The following is a 20448-nucleotide window of genomic DNA, read 5'->3' as shown; positions in this document are numbered from 1 at the left end:
GAAGATGCACGCATACCACCCCCACTGTTTTCGCTGTGACCTCCACTGCCTCCACCAGATACAGGCTCAGGACTAAAGGACGGGCAGCGCAGACCTTTGTCAGGGCTGTCTAGACGATGCTCCAGAGAGAAGCCGAGAGCATTGAGACGATCCTTCAGCATCCGGTTTTCACTCTTCAGCATATTTAGCTCATCAAGGATGCCCTGGTTCTGGTCTTGAAGGAGGAGCAGAGTGGACTCCACATCTGTGGCACTGATCACAGGAGAAACCTCTTTCTCCTGAGGCTGCTTGGTCTCTTGAGATGCTTGTTCCGGATCAGGGGCCTCAAGTTCTTCCAGACCAAGCTGGGCTCTCATACCTCTAAGTTCAGAGCGGAGATGGAGGATCTCCAGGTCTTTGCTCTTGGCTAAGCCCAGCAGGTCCTTCACTTGACACTCCAGCACTGCTTTATGGCTTATCTGGCTGTCTGAACGAGATTTGCTAATCCGAGAATCAGTCTCTGCTACGGTACGGCATCGTGAACGCTTCTGAGGCATGGCATCGGTGGGTACAGCAAGCTTTTTGGCAACACTAGCTCTGGTACGTTCTCGCAAGTTGTCTCGGGTCGTGCCTGGATCCTTGGCTGTGGATGACATGGCACGCCTTGCTGAAAGACCTACAGGAGAAAGAAATGGTTATAAGCAGAAATACTTCCATAACCACATAACTGTTATGGATATTTCATTAGCTGTGTTGTGGGTATCAAAGTATTTGTGCAACACAAACAAAACACTTCCTCTTTAACATCTTTAGAACCAAGGCAATGCTTAGCACTACCTGAACTGGTCTTGGACCTGGTGTCAGTGCTGCTGGTGTTCTGAGAGGAGCTTCCTCTCTTGTTTCTAGCAGTAGTGTTACTGTTGCTAACAGACACTGCTCCACTTCCTGCACTCACCGCTGGGAGATCATCACTGCTCTTTGCCTGGTTAGCACGCAAAACATTAAGTTAATGATCTGCTACAGACAAATCACAATGCAACATTCTTAGCTTGCACTTGGTTCAACATATTCATAATCAGTGTTGGGGAAAGTTACTTTTAAAAGTAATGCATCAAGTTGTAACCATAGTAACGCGAATGGCGTCGTGTCCGCGCGGACGCGCACAGTCTACGCTAAAGCTTAGCTGCGCCTAGTCGTAGTTTTAGATGGTGCAACAGGTGTAAATATTCATCGGAAAGCTGGACGTAACTAAGTCCAACGTAGAGTTTACACCCAACCTTTTTACGTCCAGCTGGTGCAACCGGCCCCGTGGTCTAGAACTACAGTAAGATCATGTTCACACGCAACGCTCTGCACTTACTCCTGATTTCTCTCAACATGGCAACACCAAAGCTGTCAAACAATACATGGAAACAAAGTAACTGGAGTTACTTATTTGAAAAAGTAACTCAGATATTTCCTTCTAAATGAAAAAGTAATGCGTTACTTTACTAGTTACTTAAAAAAAGTAATCTGATTACGTAACTCGCGTTACTTGTAATGCATTACCCCCAACACTGTTCATAATGATTAAATACAAATGGTTCAGCTTCCTCCATGCTGAACAGTTACCTTAGGTAGTGGAGCTGAACTCTGAGTTTTGTTCGTCATCTTGCCACCTGTGCCCATAATGCTGCTTCCCTCTGGTCTGCCTGGGGCTTTAGTGCCCACTGAGGTTCTGGAGGTGGCGGCCGTGGGCTTGGTCGCCTTTTTCATGCTTGGCTCCAGGTTCTTGATACATTTACAGCGTAATCTAAATGAAGGAAAATGGCCAATTAGTTATTTAGATACATTTTCAAAAAATGCAGAACAAGTTAATACTGAATGACAATTTCGAATACCCCACTCCTTCAGAAAATACAAAACAGCATTTAAAAAAGAAGTTTCTGAACAGAAAGGCATGCAGTGCTAAGTAAACCCAGCCGTAGAAAAAACATACATCACAAAGGCTTCACCACCACATACTGTATATTTTTCTTCAAACCTTCCTTTTTGTCCTGTAGCATTCAAAAGCATTCAATCCAGTAGAGCTTTAATCGAAATCTCTCATTACCTTACTCCAGCACTGGTTATTTTCCTCGGGGAACACATTGTGTACAAGTCTATGTCTTTTCTTGGAGACAGTTGGAATGTAACATTATGGTCCCCGAGGACTCTATTTATGCAGCTTCACACACACTGTAAACTCAGACACTTTAGGGGAAAACAGTCATTGGCCAGTGTTTAAATGCACACAAGACCGTGTGATTGGAGGAGGGTCAGAAGAGGATGGAACTGCCTTTCTTATCACATCATCATGGGAGGAGGCCAGACCCATTGGAGGAACTGCCCAACTGCATCTAGCCTTAAAAGGCTTTGAAAGTCTAGAGCAGCAGGGCTAGGCTTGAGGCTAGAAAAAACACAACAGCTATATGTAGTACAGAGGGGAAAAAAGAAGCCGTTTGAAAAATTCAATTGTTTGTGTGTGTGAACTACACTCCAATTTTGAGGTCAAATGAGGTAAAATTTCCTCAAATACCTTAAAAACTAGTATATGTACATTATATTCTTAAATTCATTTATATCTTATGTGTCTATATATGTAAAAAATGTATTGTAAAAATGCTATAGGCTAGCCCATCTGTAAGGGTTATGTAGCTATAACAACTGTAATGTAAGAACAAAAGAAGTCTAGAAGAGAGATCTGTGCAAGTCTAAGTGTACACACATGTTGATATAACTTCTAGAAATCAAGAACCAGAGACTTCACTGCAATGCTCATGCAGCTAGTGTACTCTGACCTTTTTCTTGCTCTTATGTGGCCTCTCTTTGCAAACTGAAACTATGGCGATGTGGATCATTTGATGGCAAACAGATGAGACAGACACCAGCCTAAACACCCCTATTTTTCCCACAAGCCTTTTAAGTTGATATGTTTGAACAGTAGTCAAAACAAAAAGCACCACACCCAACTACAGACCACAACTCACCGTCTTACCGAAAGAATATAGATATATTAAGCCAAACCTGACGATATTGTAAAAGGTAGCCATCTTTAAATTCAATGAATTATGCAAATAAACTCAAATACATTTTTATTAAGAATTAAAATAAGTTCTGAAAATGATTCTATCCTAGCTTCCATAATAGTGCGTAAAGAAAAAAACAACAGAAACACATCAAATTCCTGTATGAGCGTTTCTTAAAGGGATTATTCACCTAAAAATAAACATTCTGTCAACATTTACTCAACCTCATGTTGTCCGAAATCTGTATGTCTTTCTTTCTTCTGTGGAACATTAAAAATGACATTTTGAAAATTGTCTAATTGTTGTTTTTTGGCCATACAATGGAAGTCGAAGGGTACCGAAACAGTTTGGTTACCAGCATTCTTCAAAATTTCTTCTGTTATGTTCCACTGAGAAAAGAAAGTCATGTGGATTTGGAATGACATGAGGGTGAGTAAATGATGACAGAATTTTTGGGTGCACTATCCCTTTAACAAGCATTAGCAATGAAGCTGAGCATTATGGTAATTTTCTTCAAGTGCATCTCGGAAACTGTAAAAATCATAAATGTAAGTGGACAAACCCTGAGGGAAAGAGAAAGATACTCTGCAGTAAAATTCAGCCCAAGTTAACTTCCCACTTTAGAGGTCATTGCAGGCAACTTTCTATCAAACCCAAAACATTCCATACAAACTTGATTTCAGTGCTCGATATGCAAACAGCTACTGGGCATTCATACAAATCTGAGCGTGCTGAACCGCAGCGCCACAACACTTCAACACATAGACACATCCATCAAAACGCTTCTAAAAAATGATTTTAAAACACACAGCCTCAAACATGAGGGACCACACAAGCAAATTCATATCGGGTATTACGGGTAACAGGATAAACTCAATGACCTCCAGTGGAATCCGAGCTGAGAGTGCAATCTCTGAATCAAGTCTTTAAAATGAAAACAATATTGAATATTTCCAGTTACAACATCCTGACATGTATCACACGAACTCTACGACTCCAAAGTGAAAAAAAGAGGTTATAGAAAAAAAGATGCTTTCAAAGCTTTTGAGAATGGAGTGGTTTTGTCTTTCAAGTCAACTCAGACTATGCCAAGAACTTGCGTGTCTTTCATTGTCTCTCAGGGTCAAGGGTCACTCCAGGTACATAAAGAAGCCTCTTGAGCACCTGTTTAGATGGCGGACTTCAACACAGACGTCCGAACAAAATCAGATATAGACAAAAAGAACACATTAAAACAAAATTTCTAAATGTTTCAAAATTCGGAAAAATTTAAACATTCCAAAACAGGCCCATTCACACCAAGAGCAATAATTATAATGATAACTATTAGGGCTGGGTAAAATTTTTTTTTTATTTTAATCGATTCTCATTTTTATGAAACAATATCGACTCCCAAGAAAAGATTAGTCTAGCCTGTCAGATAATGAACGGAACATTGTAGCGCGACTACCATCCAATAAATTGCAATAAAGCTTGGTTATTTGTTACTTTTGATATGAAACAAAGTCTCAGATTTCAAATTCTGTACATTATATTATAATATTCAAATATTAAATGCCATATTGGCGCTGTTTAATGTGGAGTGACAGATCGCTGTGAACTGATCATCTCCGCTCTAATAGCAGTTACAGCATGAAATAAACATGAATGAACATCCGAAGGCATGTTAAAAGAAAGAGCACAGCTTACCGAAATCCGTATCCTGTCTCATGTAATCGCTCAGTGTTTCAAACGCGGAAAGACGACAATAGCCTGTAAACAATATGTCACGTAACGTCACATTTACTACAGAAAAACATATGTGGTGACCATGAACTCATTAGTCAGCTAGAAAAATGAACTCTATAGAGGAGCATTTTGCTAAATATGCACCATATGACATATTCATTATAATTTTTTACTGTTCTTCAATATTTAATTTATGTTTGAATAAATCCGTCAAGTTTTTGTGACAACCACCATTTAAATCTTTATATTTCAAAAAACGATTTGGAGTAGAAATATAATTATGTAATTTAAAGTTAAAGTTAGTATTATAACTTTAATATGCCACAATTCTGTCTCTGAGCTCTTCAGGCAGTTCCTTTGACCTCATGATTCTCATTTGCTCTGACATGCACTGTGAGCTGTAAGGTCTTATATAGACAGGTGTGTGGCTTTCCTAATCAAGTCCAATCAGTATAATCAAACACAGCTGGATTCAAATGAAGGTGTAGAACCATCTCATGGATGATCAGAAGAAATGGACAGCACGTGAGTTAAATATATGAGTGTCACAGCTCATCTGAAAGGAAAGGGTCTGAATACTTAGGACCATGTTATATTTCAGTTTTTCTTTTTTAATAAATCTGCAAAGATGTCAACAATTCTGTGTTTTTCTGTCAATATGGGGTGCTGTGTGTACATTAATGAGGAAAAAAAATTAACTTAAATGATTTTAGCAAATGGCTGCAATATAACAAAGAGTGAAAAATTTAAGGGGGTCTGAATACTTTCCGTACCCACTGTATATCTAAAATAATCGATATTGAATCGAATTGAAAGCTTTTGAAGGATAATCAAATCGAATTGTGAAATTTGACGAAAAACCCAGCCCTAATAACTATAACTAAAATGTTTTCATTATCACTCTAATCCTATGAGAAGAAGGAAGCCCAAACCACAACTATAACGTTAACGACAGAGGAACAATAATATCATTGGAATCACTTTCAGAAAGTTTTTTCAAGCTGATGAATGATAAAAACATTGGCAGCCAATCATAATCCATTTGACCTTCTAGAGCTTGAGCAGTAGAGGACATAACTGCAATATTCTGTCGCGATGGCGGCGTTTCACAAAACCATAAGGTATGGCAGTGGTTCCCCCTTGGTAGAAATCGGGGTCCGGGGTCCGATCACCTAGGGTGGCAACAACGAACAACCTGGGTATGACGGGGGAGACTGCCATACTCTGCCATATGGAAATAGTGCCCCTGTTTTATCGGTCATTGGTGTGGACTTTAATGTAGTTATCGCTTTAGTTATTGTTCTCGGTATGAATGGCCCTTTAGATGTTATGGACATGTTTAAACGTCTTCCTGTGTGGTCGATTTGCCTGTGGAAGTGACAGAGTGTGATGATGCTTTGAATAATTATGTGCAAGATGGTGGAAAGTTATTTGGCCCTTGTGTAGTGCAGGACAAGAAAATGTATCCAATGCTGTGGGTAAGAAAAATAAATGGACCCTTCTCTTTGCAAAACATTAAATAAATGTGCAAAAAGAAGCAAATAATCTAACCTGTTACACCAAATACACAAAATAATGATCTTTAAAATAGCAACATATGACCCCTTTAAAAACCCAGAGTGGTGCACTCAAGAAAAACAGATGTTGTTTTGACGAGGGAGATCCATGTGGAAAAGACGTTGGTCTGTTACCTCCCGGTCTGAAGTTCAGACTTTTTTCTCCAACCTTAAAAGAAAATGGACCTCATGGGGAATAATACGAAGCTTTTGAAAAACCAAAACTAATTCTCTCGAGAGGGAATCCAAGAAGGATAGAACAATACAGGAATCTCTAAACGCTGACCACAGTCCTGACCTTCTGACGCCGAGCCTGAACAAACCGTTTGATATGCAAAACAGGTGAGATGGCCCTGTGAAGTTCAAGGGATTCGATTCCTTCACCGTATCTAAAACCTATGAATTCAGTGTTTGGATTATTCTTCTGGACACTTCAGACACACATCTAATGGAAATTCCTCACAGACCTGACACAGCAGCTGCTTGTTAATTGAGCATCAGTATGAAGGCTGCTGGGAGGAATGTGTTTGTTTGGATAGTTCATTACACACACACACACACACACACACACACACATACACAGACTGAGCAGTCTGCAATTATTACAGCAGGCGGCCTAAACCTGTAAATAAGGCTATAAAAATCCCAAAATTACTCATAGTGAGAAAACGCTACTTTTAAAGGTTGTTTCCATCAAGTGAGACATTGGTCCAAATCCCTGCCAAAGGTCTGAGATAGGGTTGTCAAAAGTACCGACTTCGTTACCAGTCAGTACTGAAATTTTAAAAATGTGACGATACCAGCATTTCCCGCTAGCATTTTGAGAGCTGTTAAGCAGATTCTTAAACACCTCTGACTGGCCATTGTGTTCATGGGCTCAACAGATATGTCTGTGATTGGCTACAATGATCATCCTTCATGTTCTTCACCAAGCGCTTACACCGGTGGTTTTCAATCCTGGTCCTGGGGGACCCACCAGCTCATTAGGTGAGAGCTCCATGAACGTCAGCTGAGTGTGTCAGATAAGGGAGACACAAAATGTGCAGTGCAGTGGGTCCCCAGGACCAGGATTGAAAACCACTAAATACACACGGGAGCGTTTGAAAGCCGGATAGTCTATGAGCAGATATATTAGGGATCCACTGATAGACACGGCTTTCAAACGCTCCCGTGTGTATCTGTGTAAGCACTCGGTGAAGAGAGTGAAGCGATGATCACTGTAGCCAATCACAGACATGTCTGTTAGCTGCGTGAACACAATGGCCAATCAGAGGTTTATAAGAATCTGCTCAAGTGGGAAATGCTGCATGCTGGTATCGTCACATTTTTAAAATTTCAATACCGTCTGGTACCAAAGTCGGTACTTTTGACAACCCTAGTCTGAGACATAAGAACCATGACGCTACTAATAAGAGCTTCCATTCAATGAAATCATTCCTCTGAGAGCTGCTAATGTGCTAAAGCAGAGTGTAGTCTGCGCAAGAGGGATACAACTGGGTCAGCGTCCACAGGACGTCTCACACAGGCAGTCATTTCCCCCCAAATCTGTTAAAACCAATACTAATTTCTAATGAAGTGCTCATAGGACAAAAACAGCACACATATAAGCAAAACATTACAGCATTTTATATAAAATGAGCCATTATAACAGATTCTATGATTTATAAATGACATTTTGAAATCAAGTCAACATCAAACAGGTTTCACAACCCTCAGGATATTCAATGAGAAGAAAAAAACAGGGCGGTACCTGATTTTATCCATTGGGAATTGATTGGATTGTGAAAGGAGGCTTTACATACTAGAATGGAGCCAGGAGGTTGGAGGGATGTTTTGATTATAAAGACTAGTGATTTTGCAACCAAAAAATATTTGTGCGGCTGAAATATTGAGAGACGACTATTTGCCGAATAACTTTACTATGATAACTTTTCATCTGTGAACACAACACCTTAAACAGTATACCAAATTTGATAACCCAATTACCCAAATTTAATTACAGAATTATGTGTTTCGGTAAAAATTATAATAATAATAATTTTGGTGCATCCCTAATAAAGACAAACCTTTCTTTGTTTAGTATAACATGTACCAATGAATCATTCACAAGACGTCCAGGAACATTTATTATTAAAGCAAATTATTTGGTTTTGAGTTGACGTTGACTTTAAGAAAAGAGGATTAGCAAAAGGCCACACATTTTGAAAGTTGTCACACTGATTTGACTCAGCACTTAAAATGCATGACTAACCAATCACTGCTGAGCTGTGGAAAGCGTTGAGTTCTGAATCTGAAAGCAATAAAAGTGACAGATGAACCTGTTACGGACCAAGAAAAATACTCCTCAGGTGCTGTTCCCCTAAATAAGCACTGAAGAAAATTTCATACAGTACTTCAAGAGGTCCAATTCATCAACAAAGTATTTTTTGGCAGAGATGCTCAATAAAAGAAGCTACGCCATATGTAACTATTACAATAAGATTTCCAGCTACTAAATTAAAAATTATTCCAACTGCAATCGATCTTTCATGACCAGCTAAGAGGGTTTGCCATTACCCACACACTCTAGCCTGAAGCACTCCCCAAAATGCTTTGGATGTCTGGGGGCGTTGGGTTGACTGGAATGTGCTGCTGCCTGCTAGAATCAATTCAAACCAACTCATCAGATGCCTTCATGAGAAAAAGCTATGGATGCCATAGACTTAGCACAGCCTATTCTGACCAACAGTAAAGGAAATTTTCTTGCCATTAAATAATGACACATTCTGAAGATGGACAGTGGATATTTTTTTAAATAACTACTATTTTGATACATACTTCTAAGTTCTTACTGTGTATATATATAGATAGTCTACATAAAATACATAAGTCAACATGTCCGGTGGTGTGTGACATGCTACACAATAATGATCTATTCATAGAATAAATCAAAATGATGACATTTACCAGAGTCCTCTGATGTGGGACAGGCCCAAAATCACCACTTTAAGGGGAGGACTTAAATCGGGTTAAAATGAGATACTTTTCATGCGAAATACTAGGCTGTCACACATACCTAATATATCTCTCTACGAAAATATATATATTTAAAAATAAACCTAGCATTTTTGTCTTTAAAGCTTAAAAAAATTAGTCATGGAATTGGAAAAACCAAAGTGCACTGTATTCTTAACTTGACTATGACACTGGCACAGCTGCCATCATAATAATTTACACAACATACATAAAAGTTATTATGACTTATCTATGAACGAAGATTGGCGACACGACACACTGCTATATTACTATTTTTCACTTAGGAAAAAAAGTTTTTAAAACTCCCGGTGGGCCTGAATTGTTATTTACCGACAGAACTGACCACAGTCGAGCTGGGACACAATTCAGAAGAATAAACGACATCGATCGAGGACAGGACAATAACTTAAATTACATTTTACCTTGCGCTCCTCGGAGAACTTACTAGGATGTATCCGAATGAACGCAGACTGACGTCCTCATTACAAAAAAGAAAATAAACGCTTTATTGTTGTAGAAAAATCTCTGCTTTCCCACTCCCCGGCAGCGGAGTGATGCGCGTGACTCCCAGTCAAGTCGAAACCGAACGAACGCGATGTGAAGCGGGAAACAATACGCGGTCACGCTTTATTACAAATTGCTATATTTTTCAAAATAAAAGTCTCTGACAAAAACGGCTTTTGCTGAAGATTTTATTTGTAATTGATAAATACAAAATTGAAGGGTGGTGGAAGAAGATTAAAGACATTTGTTTAAAGAAACTTTAAACTTCAAAAATAATTGCTTTTTGTAGTAGCATGTAGAAGTAGCTGAATAGTTAAAAAAAATCTGGGCCACTAAAACAAAGGTTGCAGGACATTGCCAAATTTAGATTACCCAGATCAAAGGACTAGTATTGCAGTCTTCAAGAAGTTTCTTTACTCTGTCACTTTAAATGAAAAGCTTGGTTACAGTTAATTAAAAGGCAAATAATATCGTTATAATAAAGCACTTCCCTAGTGTGTGGTAGTAATTTAGAGACCACAAACTACACATTCAAGCATAAATTAAACTCTATCAGTCCTGTATCACTGTATTTAAAAAAAAACGAAAAAAAAACATTTAAAGAAAGAAGAAGAAAAACAATCTTTGAATAAAAAGATATGTGAATAAGCTCAAAACTTTTTATTTCAAAAACACACGTCTTTTCTTTATGAAAGTAGCTATTTGCTTGGCATATAGGTGCCTTCTTTTCAGAGACTAACTAGGCATGTAAAACATAGCCTACATATAATTTTCCTCAAAACGTATCTGCCAAAACACAATATGGGTCAACACAATCAGATGCAAAAACCAGCGTGTCAAATCTCTATAAACGTATAATATAATTCAGGTGAATGAATGAATGAATGAATGAATTGAGATTACAGGATTTTCAGCTCCATATTTTGTATTGTCTACAACAAGCCATAAGAACTTGTTGAATCAAGGTGAAATATGCAAATTGGTGTTCAATTTAATGATGAACGGTACAGAGACAGGACAACAAAAAATTTTTTTTATTTTATTTAGCAAAATAATACTTTTATTCACCAAAGAAATATTAAATTGGTCAAAAGTGACAGTAAATACATTTATAATATTACAAATATTATTAAATATTAAAATTTTAATTTTGAATAAAAGCTGTTAAGCAGCACAACTGTTTTCAGCATTGATAATAAGAAATGTTTCTTGAGCTCCAAATCAGCATGAGAATGATTTCTGAAGGATCATGTGACAGGAAAGACTGGAGTAATGATGCTGAAAATTCAGCTTCGCAATCACAGGAATAAATTAATTTGAAAATATATTAAAATAGAAAACTGATATTTTAAATTGTAATATTGTATCACAATATTACTGTTTTTACTGTATTATTCATCAAACAAATGCAACCTGGATAAGAGATTTCTTTCAAAAACATTAAAAAATCGTATCAGCCCCAAACTTTTGAAAGACAGTGTGTATTTAACAAATGATCGATATCCGAATTCTATTCTATTCTATTCTATTCTATTCTATTCTATTCTATTCTATTCTATTATATTATATTATATTATATTCAGAGCTGGGTAGATTACTTACAAATTGTAATCCGTTACTGATTCCAAATTACATGACAAATATTGTAGTTATGTAATCCATTACATTACACGGTAATATAATCAGACTATTTTTTATAGATTACTCTGATTACTTTTGACCTAACTCATTTATCATTTACATAGGATAATCTTGTACCATATTGATATAAAAATACAAAAAGTAATAAAATATATTTCATTCATTGTTATTAACAACATGAAGTACATTTAACATTGCATTATGTCAAAGTTTCACAAACTGGGGTTCGTGAAGGAACTGCAGGGGGTTTGTGGGTTTAATGAAAAGCTTAATAATTAATTAAATCATAAAAATTTAAAATTAAAATAGATCATTTTAAAATAACATAAATCAAAATAAAAATGAAATAATGTCATGTGACCATTAACCAATGTCAGAGAACCATGAACATGCAAATGTTACTTATTAAAATATTTATTTTAAAATCTCAGGGGTACTTCAAGTAATTATATTATATTATATTATATTATATTATATTATATTATATAGGTGAGAGATGTTCAGATGACAAAAAAGTTTGGAATCTCTGCATTACACAATGTGAATTTGTGCATTTTCATATTTGAAAGACAAAAGCCTTCCAAAGACCTAGTAATACATGACTAAATAATACACTGAGTGATAACTCAAATAAATAATAAATTGATGCAATGTTGAAACTTCTTCAACCTGAAATGACTTTTGTAAATCAGTGGACAAATGCTGTGTAGCCCTCTGACTAGTGACTGGTCTTTGTGTGAATGTCCACAAAACTGGCAGACTTTCTGAACGAATACAAGTGGTAGGCTAGAGGAACATTTAAAAGATGAAAAAGAGAAATTATATTTATATAATAATTACGGAGAATCAATAAATTATAAACAATTGATTGCTATTGTGTGAATAATATGTAATCATGTATTCAATAAAAAAGTAACTGTAGTCTGATTACGAGTATTTTAAAATGCAATTACAAGTATTTAATTTTTGGAATCTGATTACGTAATTCAGATTACATGTACTCAGCTGCCCAGCTCTGATTCTACCTGCCCTGGAGGAGGCGTGGCTCTTTATTCTCCTAAAGCGAGTTCTCGGGACTGCCAGAGGGGGCGCATGCGAGCACAGTGGCGGGTGTCAGAAAAGAGGAGGTGCGTGGCGTGATACGCATCTCTCATTTGAGTGTGCTGTATGTGTGGAGGGGAAGCGCAACACACGTTGTGATATTCGCACTTCTAAACTGAGCTAGAACCAACTTTATTTCCCCCTACTTTCGCTTTCCTCGAACGGAGGAGGACGTTCCTGAGTTTTTGTTTTAGGAGTAAGAAGGCAAATCCTCGGCTGTGGAGGAATAATGTCGGCGTCGGCGGCGAAAGTGAGCCGAAAGGAGCAGAACTCGAATCACGACGGAGCGGACGAGACCTCGGGTAAAGTAATGGCGGTCTCCTGCGCACCGCCATTTTCAGTAACTTCCATTTCTTGCGTTTAAAGCACGAATATCAATTCTAACTAGCCGCTTGGTGTTTATTTTAACCTTTAAACGAAGCCCGAGTTAATCCAGCAGAAGTCTTTTTTTGCGGTGTAATTTCAGCAAAGGGATGTTGCGCGCACCGGAGGCCATGTTTCCTCGCGCGGAGGCTTTATTGTGCCACGCGCGACGAACATTGCGCTCGCGCGCCATTTAATTTATAAAAACCGCACAGTTCCAGGTTGTTTCCACTTATTTATGTGCTCAACTGTGTCTTTCAAGCTTAATGTGGCTTGAGTGTTATTTGTGCGCTGTATTGCGCCCATGTGTGCTAGTAGGCTAACGTTAACTGGTTATTGTGTCTGCCCCGCCATCACGAGCCATTCCCGCATGTCATTGAACCACGCTGCCGCTGCATCACAAACTACTGTAAAGGTGTTTAATGACGCTCAATTGGGTCGAAATGACTTCCTAGTCCGATCTAACTGTTAATGCACGGCAGTAATGTGTAATTCATTGGGAGGAAGGTAAATCTGGCCCAGCGCGTGGCCTCCTCCTCCGTTTAAACCTCGCGGCCTTACGCAGCTGCTGCTGAAACTGCACCGGATTGAGCTGGTCGCTCGGCGTGAACACCCCGGTTTCACTTTTAACTTATCTTTGTGTTTTTGAATCGGATGAGGCTGGCATTAGATAATGTTGCTTTATTTTGTTAATTTTATTTACGAAATAGATCGTGTTTACATTGTACGAATGCGTTGTTTAGTGTATAGTCGCATGTGTAATTTGTGAAGTCATGCTTTTATGTTAGTCCGTATATAAGGATTGCTTGCAGGTGCAATTTTGTCCTACTTTTTGCAGGGAGTTAATGGTGACGCGAATTAGCCTTTTTGTTAATGTTACCGTTTATTGCATTTCAGAAAAAGAGCAACAGGAGGCAATTGAACACATTGATGAAGTACAGAATGAAATCGACAGGTAAGTTTGCCATTGCTGCTCAAGTATCATTTGTAATGTCACATTTAATGCAGTTTTTATTTATGCTTTTGTATTTTTCTGCTTCTGTTGTTTTCCTCAGATTGAATGAGCAGGCGAGTGAGGAAATTTTAAAAGTAGAGCAGAAGTACAATAAGCTACGTCAGCCATTCTTCCAGAAGAGATCAGAACTCATAGCCAAAATTCCAAACTTCTGGGTCACAACATTCGTCAACCATCCACAAGGTGAGAAGATGCATATAATACTGAGACCATTTGATGGTGATGTTAAATATGGTCGATTTCTGATATGGGTTTATATATTCTATTCGAATGTATTGTTTTTGATTAATAGTCTCAGCCTTGCTCGGTGAGGAGGATGAAGAATCACTTCATTACCTGACCAGAGTGGAGGTCACAGAGTTTGAGGACATCAAATCAGGTTACAGAATAGATTTTGTAAGTACTCTTTTTCATCTGGTCGAGTCTGAAAGTAATGCACAGCTGTGACAAACCAATTGTCTGACCTGTAATTTTATCTTCTCTGCAGTACTTTGATGAAAATCCATACTTTGAAAACAAAGTTCTCTCAAAAGAATTCCACTTGAACGAGAGTGGTGACCCATCTTCAAAATCCACTGAAATCAAATGGAAGGCTGGAAAGGTGGGTTAACTTCTTCTTTTTTTGGACAGTTTTGGCCTAATGCTGTTCCTTTTTGGGTGTACGTTAACTTTTTATGTATGATGCAGGACCTGACGAAGCGTACTGGACAGACACCGAACAAGGCAGGGAAGAAAAGGCAACATGAAGAGCCAGAGAGCTTCTTCACCTGGTTCACCGATCACTCCGATGCAGGGGCTGATGAACTCGGAGAGGTCATTAAAGATGACATCTGGCCCAACCCTCTGCAGTACTACCTGGTATGAAGTATTATTATTGCATTACTGCAGGTGTATATTAGCCATAGCAAGTCAGAACTTGTATTTATCTTTCTTTCTCTCTCTCAGGTTCCTGATATGGATGAAGAAGAGGGTGAAGGCGAGGAGGATGATGATGAGGAAGAGGAGGAGGGTTTGGAGGACATTGATGAAGAAGGGGATGAGGAAGAGGGAGAGGAAGACGAAGAGGAGGATGATGGAGAAGATGGAGAGGTGAGATAATTCAAAGCTTTGGCTTTAATTTGAGGGCAAATTACAGTTTTTGTGGTTTATTCGTGGACATTGATTTAAAATGTATTTAGTAAGTGCATCATTCATTATTTGTAAAAACTTCATAAACTGGCACAGTTCGGCCCTAAATATTTTCCCCTTCTTTTTCAGGATGATGGGGAGGATGACTAAAGGCTGATAAGGACATATTCCAACACTTGTACCTGTTCTTTCCTTTTTGAAGTCATCCTCCAACCATGGGAGCAAAAAGCTTTGTTTTTATTTCTTTATTTTTATAAAAAAAAAAATTGTGCTCCATCTTCTGTTCAACTGAATCCTCTCCTGTCCTGACCATGTCTAAACCCTGTTAATTCTCTGGACATACAGTTCCTGCATTGGAAAACTAGTGGCATCTTGTTGCTGAAGCCTCTTGCGTCATCTTTAATTACAACCATCTCCAAAGACAAATAAAAAATTAACAATCTGCACGTCATCCTCTGTAGACTAAACTTAAGTAAATAGCAGTTTATATATTAAGTATATGAAATGATTTTTTTTCTGTGAATGGTTGTGAGTTTAAGTAATAAGCCATGGTGCAGTGATCTAATCATAGCGTACATACCTAGCCACTTTTTTCTTTGTCTTTTGTATATTTTCTTTAATGCAGAGGTGGGCCCCAAAGAGTTGACACTGTTTTTCCTCTGTGATGTTTTGGACAAAAGGAAAGCACCAGCTAGCTCCTGTCAACTCTTGTAAATGTTTTGGGGTCAATATCAGGGTATGGCAGTTATTATTGTTGACAGTTCAATGGGGTCGGGTGGGGCAAGTGGGCATTTGACACATCAACATTTGGGTTTATGTTGATTGAATTTTCATTGTAATGTTTTACAGACACCCATGAGGTTTGAAACATTTTTAATAAAAACAAAACAAAAAAACTTCTTGTAATTTTGAGCTTGGCTAATTAAAGGATTATTTAAATGAGATAATAAAGCCTGTAGAATCTTAAAGAACTCTACAACTGGTCTTTTCTCCACCTGTTTTCTTTTATTGGAGATGTACAAATGAACAAGTTTAAGAGTACAGAGGTTTTTATACACTTTTATTTTAAATGGTACACTTTTAAAACTTTTTTTTTTTAAACGGAATTTTATAATTTAGGTTAATTTTGAATTGTATCTCATCAAAGAGTCAACAGTAGGCTCAGTGTTGGAACAATCACTTTTTAAGGTATTGCAGACAGCTGGGTCATTACTACAATTTAGTCCCTTTTAACTCCATGCAAGTTATGGCTTTTATAAGGTTAGATTTTAACTGCTTTGAGCTCTAAAGAGTTTGGTTAAAAGGAGACTTTTTTTTATTACATTACACACTGCTTTGGGCCTAAAAATCTATAATTTAAGTCGTTTTGATTTATTGACTGGTCATTTTCCCAGAGCAGTATATTAAATGTCTTCTAAAAAAATATCCACTACATTTTGATTGAATGGTATGGGGAAAAAATATTTTATTATTATTTATAGTGATATATATGTGTGTGTTTGTGTTGGGTTATTGTGTTTTCTGATTGAGATGTTAATCATTTATGGTGAAGATTATCATGTACACCACATTACAGGAAACCCAAGGGAAACGAATATTTTATCACTTCAAATTATTAATGATGATATATTTCTTAAAGTATAATTATAATGGCTTTTTTTTTAATATAAAGAAAAATGGGTTTGTTGTCAATTAATTAATGTAGTTCTACTAGTTGCACGTTTATCTTAAATCGCATAAGATTTTAGAGTGGACGTGAGAAAATATAACCTTCATTGATCAGTAATATAATATCAAATATGAACATTGATTAATACAAAAAACAAGTTTATATAAAGTTTATATTAGAAGCCTGAGGCTATTATGTGTTTGTTCGTGACAATTTTCAACGCCCAAATGGCACCGAATTGTAAGCATGACCCAATATAAAACTGAAACTGCTCTGAGTAGGTTGACCAATCAGAAGCTAACACCTGTGACGCAAGAAGGACAGCCAATCATTGATTGGCTCACGGTATCCATGGCAGAGCAGTCACGGATGTCACATCCAGGATAACAATGGAGGAACGAACAGCGCTGTGCAGTGGCCAAATACAATAAAATATCGTACAAAATTAGCAACAATAAGTGTTTTCCCTATTACAGAAGCAGATTTTGATTCGTCGAACATAAAACCGTTTTAAATATAACGAATAACCAACAAATCGTGCTTTATGAAAAATAATCGCTAGCTCCCAGCTAACGGTAACGTCTTATTGAGACTAAGCATTTTGTAGAGATATGAACATATATATATTTTTTTTTGTCTGAGATAAAGATTAAATAGTTTATTCTCGCTAGCTGACAAAGTTTAAACATGTTCACGGATGAAACTCTTGACTTAATTGGTGCCGAATCGACATGGAGAAAGTCACATCAGCAAACACAAGAATCAGTAAGTGAAAAAGTTTGCTTACCTTCTCTAACCAGAATATTCATGCACTTGAAAAAATATCTGTCCTTTTGTGTGATGATGTATATTGTGTTTTATTCCCGCCCAGAGAAGCTGTCAAACTCTTCCAGTTCACACAGCAGAGGCTGAAACACAAGCCAAAGATGTGTTAGACAACAGCACCCAGACACAAGACCAGATCAGTCAAACACTCTCCCTAGATCAAAACATATCTCACTTTCCTGGTTTGCTGGACTTCTTGCATAAAGTTGAAGACATAGTTATCAAAGAACTGGTGAAAAACTCCAAGAGTCATGCTTTTGATGGGTTTCAAGTGAACTGGGAGGATCAGAATGAGTCAGCGAGAGCCTCGAATGCAAAATATATTAATAATTGTATTACAACTTATCTTACAACTGGTGATTTTTTTGCGCAGGTGTCCTGCATGTACCGTCTTCAGCATGTTGATGCTCAGGAAAGGGGTCTGCAAGTCACCAGCGTGTCGTGGAACTGCACCGGCTCGGTCATAGGCTGTGGATTCGGCCGGTAACAGCCATTTCCCCGTACAGACACATACAACCACCTGCTGTCGTAATTAAAGCAGTTTTAATGTTGTATTTTTGGGGTTAGTGTGGATGATGGTGATTGGAGCAATGAGAAGGCGTATGTGTGCACGTGGAACCTGGACCGGCAGAACCTGAACCCAAAGCGGCCGGATGTGATCATAGACGTGGCCACTCCAGTCATGTGCCTGTGCTTCCATCCTGTGAGACCGTCTGTGGTTGCTGGTATTGAAATACATTTACAAAATCAAATGCTTTTACATTTTTTCCCTTTAAAGAATGACTCACACACACACAGCTAGGTTCATATTTTACCTCAAAATGGAGAGAGAAAAAAAACGAACATAAAATGTGAAATATTTGCATAAAGAAACTGAAGCTTAAAATTTAGCATAAAATGGAAAATATGTGAATTTTTTTGTGCAATTATTCATCATGTTGTGTCAGTTAAATAGTACAGAAATCCTGTTTGGATGCAATGTTTTTACTTTTTAAATTAGCAATATTAGAGGCAGTAAAACAACTACTACTATTAAAGATATGTATAGATAGATTGATTTATTTTCTGACAGAAATTAATTAATTAATTACTTTTATTTAGCAATTCTGCATTAAATTGATCAAAAGTGACAGTGAATTAATTTATAATGTTGCAAAAGGCTTCTATTTCAAATAAATGCAGTTCATTTAAACTTTTGAATTGGGCATAAGGCACTTCTTTCAAAAAATATATAAATATATATATAAAAAATCATCCTGAATAGAGCCATAAGAGCCAAACAGTTATCAACAAATAAGTCTGAAAATCAACAATCTCAAAAAAAAAAATAAACAAAAAAAAATCTAATTTCTCCAAGTGATATTCTCCTAGTATTTTCATACTGCGGTATTTGACAATTATATTCATAAGTGGAATCCAAACCCTCAGTTATTACGGATAAATAAATATTGATGGCTCATTTCCAGCCGGTCCTCTTATTTTTGTGTCATTAGGGGGGCTGTACAGTGGTGAGGTGGTGGTCTGGGACACCAGCCGCTCACAGGACCTCATTCTGGCTCAGACGGGAATGTCTGCAGATACCCACCGTGAACCAGTTTTTCAGGTATTTAACCTATTAAATAAAAATCTATGACTGAAATCTGATGAATGAGGTTTCAGTGATCCATAACTGCCGATTATTTCTGTGTGCACAGGTCAGCTGGGTCCCAGGAGCTCGCAGAGGGGAGTTTATCGTACTGAGCGCCGGTTCAGGAGGAAGAGTTCTGTTGTGGACTGTTGATGGAGCTGAAGCCAAACTCATCTTGAGTTCTGGATATGCCCTTGTTCAACAGCAAGTGCCTCAGTGTGGAGCAGCAAGCAAGGTGGGTGTCACAATATGGTCTTGGCAAAAACAATATTTTGTAAAAATTGCGAACCGTCTGTTTTTCCTTGTGAAGATGATGTAACGAAACGCATATCCTAATGAACCACGTGGTTTTTACACAAATTAATGTAATTCAGTTTAGATATGATATCTATCTAATAATTATTGTAATGATCCCAGATAAAACAGAATGTGAAAAAGAATGTGCTACTTAATTATAACTTTTGGCCTGGTGGATCTCAAAAAGCCTGTCATATACAAGTTATATTTAATCTCAAAATAATTAGAAAAATAGAACAAATTATGCTAATGATTACAATTTTTTTTTTACCTAATTTTTGTTACTGTATATAGTATTTGTTTTTGTAATATTTTGAAAAGGTTTTATTTTTGCATTTTCTGTTTTCATTTAAATTTTAGGTAAAATGTTAGTAATGTTGTTATGTGTATTTGCCATTTTAATTTTTTTAAATACGTCTATAAAGGTTTTATAAATAAAACAAAAATTATTAATTAAATTTATATTCAAATTAATTTTATTTAGTCTTTTATTTAGTTTAAGTTATTTTAGTACATCAGGTAAAACTAATTAAAATTAAAATGAGAAATGAAACTAGCTGAAATAAAATAAATGTAAGGTTTTTTTACATTAATTCAGTTGCTGTTTATTTTATAAGAAGTAATTAAAATTTTTTTTTTTTTGATGAAGTTTATTTGTTACTAAGTTTTTACTATAATAAACCTGGTATATGATAATAAAAATTATATAGTATGTAATCTGTAAGGAACTGTAAATTTTATGGCAGTATTTATTGTACTGTCGTATTGTAGTTTTTTCACAGTGCAATATAATAATATCATATAATATGTGACCCTGGAGCACAAAACCAGTCTTAAGTCGCTGGGGTATATTTGTAGCAATAGCCAAAAATACATTGTATGGGTCAAAATTATAGATTTTTCTTTTATGCCATAAATCATTAGGATATTAAGTAAAGATCATGTTCCATGAA

The 20448-nt window shown here is 37.0% G+C and overlaps 3 protein-coding genes across 5 annotated transcripts in view; 2 read left to right on the top strand and 1 right to left on the bottom strand.

Moving 5' to 3' along the window:
- Nucleotides 1-10749, bottom strand: part of specc1lb (sperm antigen with calponin homology and coiled-coil domains 1-like b) — a 38807-nt gene extending 28058 nt beyond the window's left edge. The window contains exons 1-5 of the mRNA XM_016548292.1: nt 10733-10749; nt 9748-9828; nt 1591-1771; nt 817-961; nt 1-655 (exon numbers count right to left, since the gene is read on the bottom strand). Of these exons, the coding sequence (XP_016403778.1) occupies nt 1-655; nt 817-961; nt 1591-1771; nt 9748-9828; nt 10733-10749 (1079 nt within the window). The remainder of the gene's footprint in view (nt 656-816; nt 962-1590; nt 1772-9747; nt 9829-10732) is intronic.
- Nucleotides 10750-12564: 1815 nt separating this feature from the next.
- LOC107736867 (protein SET-like) lies at nt 12565-15963 on the top strand. 2 transcript variants are annotated; one of them, XM_016548229.1, is made up of 8 exons: nt 12565-12873; nt 13832-13889; nt 13990-14132; nt 14242-14345; nt 14437-14550; nt 14637-14807; nt 14895-15033; nt 15207-15963. In XM_016548229.1, the coding sequence occupies exons 1-8, from the start codon at nt 12801-12803 to the stop codon at nt 15209-15211; spliced, it is 807 nt and encodes a 268-aa protein (XP_016403715.1). In that variant the 5' UTR covers nt 12565-12800; the 3' UTR covers nt 15212-15963. The 2 variants fall into 2 exon arrangements, with proteins under 2 accessions (XP_016403715.1, XP_016403714.1); XM_016548228.1 differs by having other exon boundaries at nt 14895-15038.
- A 1138-nt stretch (nt 15964-17101) lies between these two features.
- dync2i2 (dynein 2 intermediate chain 2) overlaps nt 17102-20448 on the top strand; it is a 5620-nt gene continuing 2273 nt past the window's right edge. The window contains exons 1-6 of one of the 2 annotated variants that reach the window (XM_016548227.1): nt 17102-17321; nt 17418-17511; nt 17618-18054; nt 18139-18296; nt 19065-19174; nt 19266-19433. In XM_016548227.1, the coding sequence (XP_016403713.1) occupies nt 17434-17511; nt 17618-18054; nt 18139-18296; nt 19065-19174; nt 19266-19433 (951 nt within the window). In that variant the 5' untranslated portion in view covers nt 17102-17321; nt 17418-17433. Of the gene's footprint in view, nt 17322-17347; nt 17512-17617; nt 18055-18138; nt 18297-19064; nt 19175-19265; nt 19434-20448 lie in introns of those variants that run through there. The other variant, XM_016548226.1, reaches the window with a different exon arrangement.

Source organism: Sinocyclocheilus rhinocerous, unplaced genomic scaffold (assembly GCF_001515625.1).
Source record: "Sinocyclocheilus rhinocerous isolate Xijiao unplaced genomic scaffold, SAMN03320098_v1.1 scaffold192, whole genome shotgun sequence".
Classification (NCBI taxonomy): domain Eukaryota; kingdom Metazoa; phylum Chordata; class Actinopteri; order Cypriniformes; family Cyprinidae; genus Sinocyclocheilus; species Sinocyclocheilus rhinocerous.
This window is presented reverse-complemented; position numbering and strand designations above follow the sequence as displayed.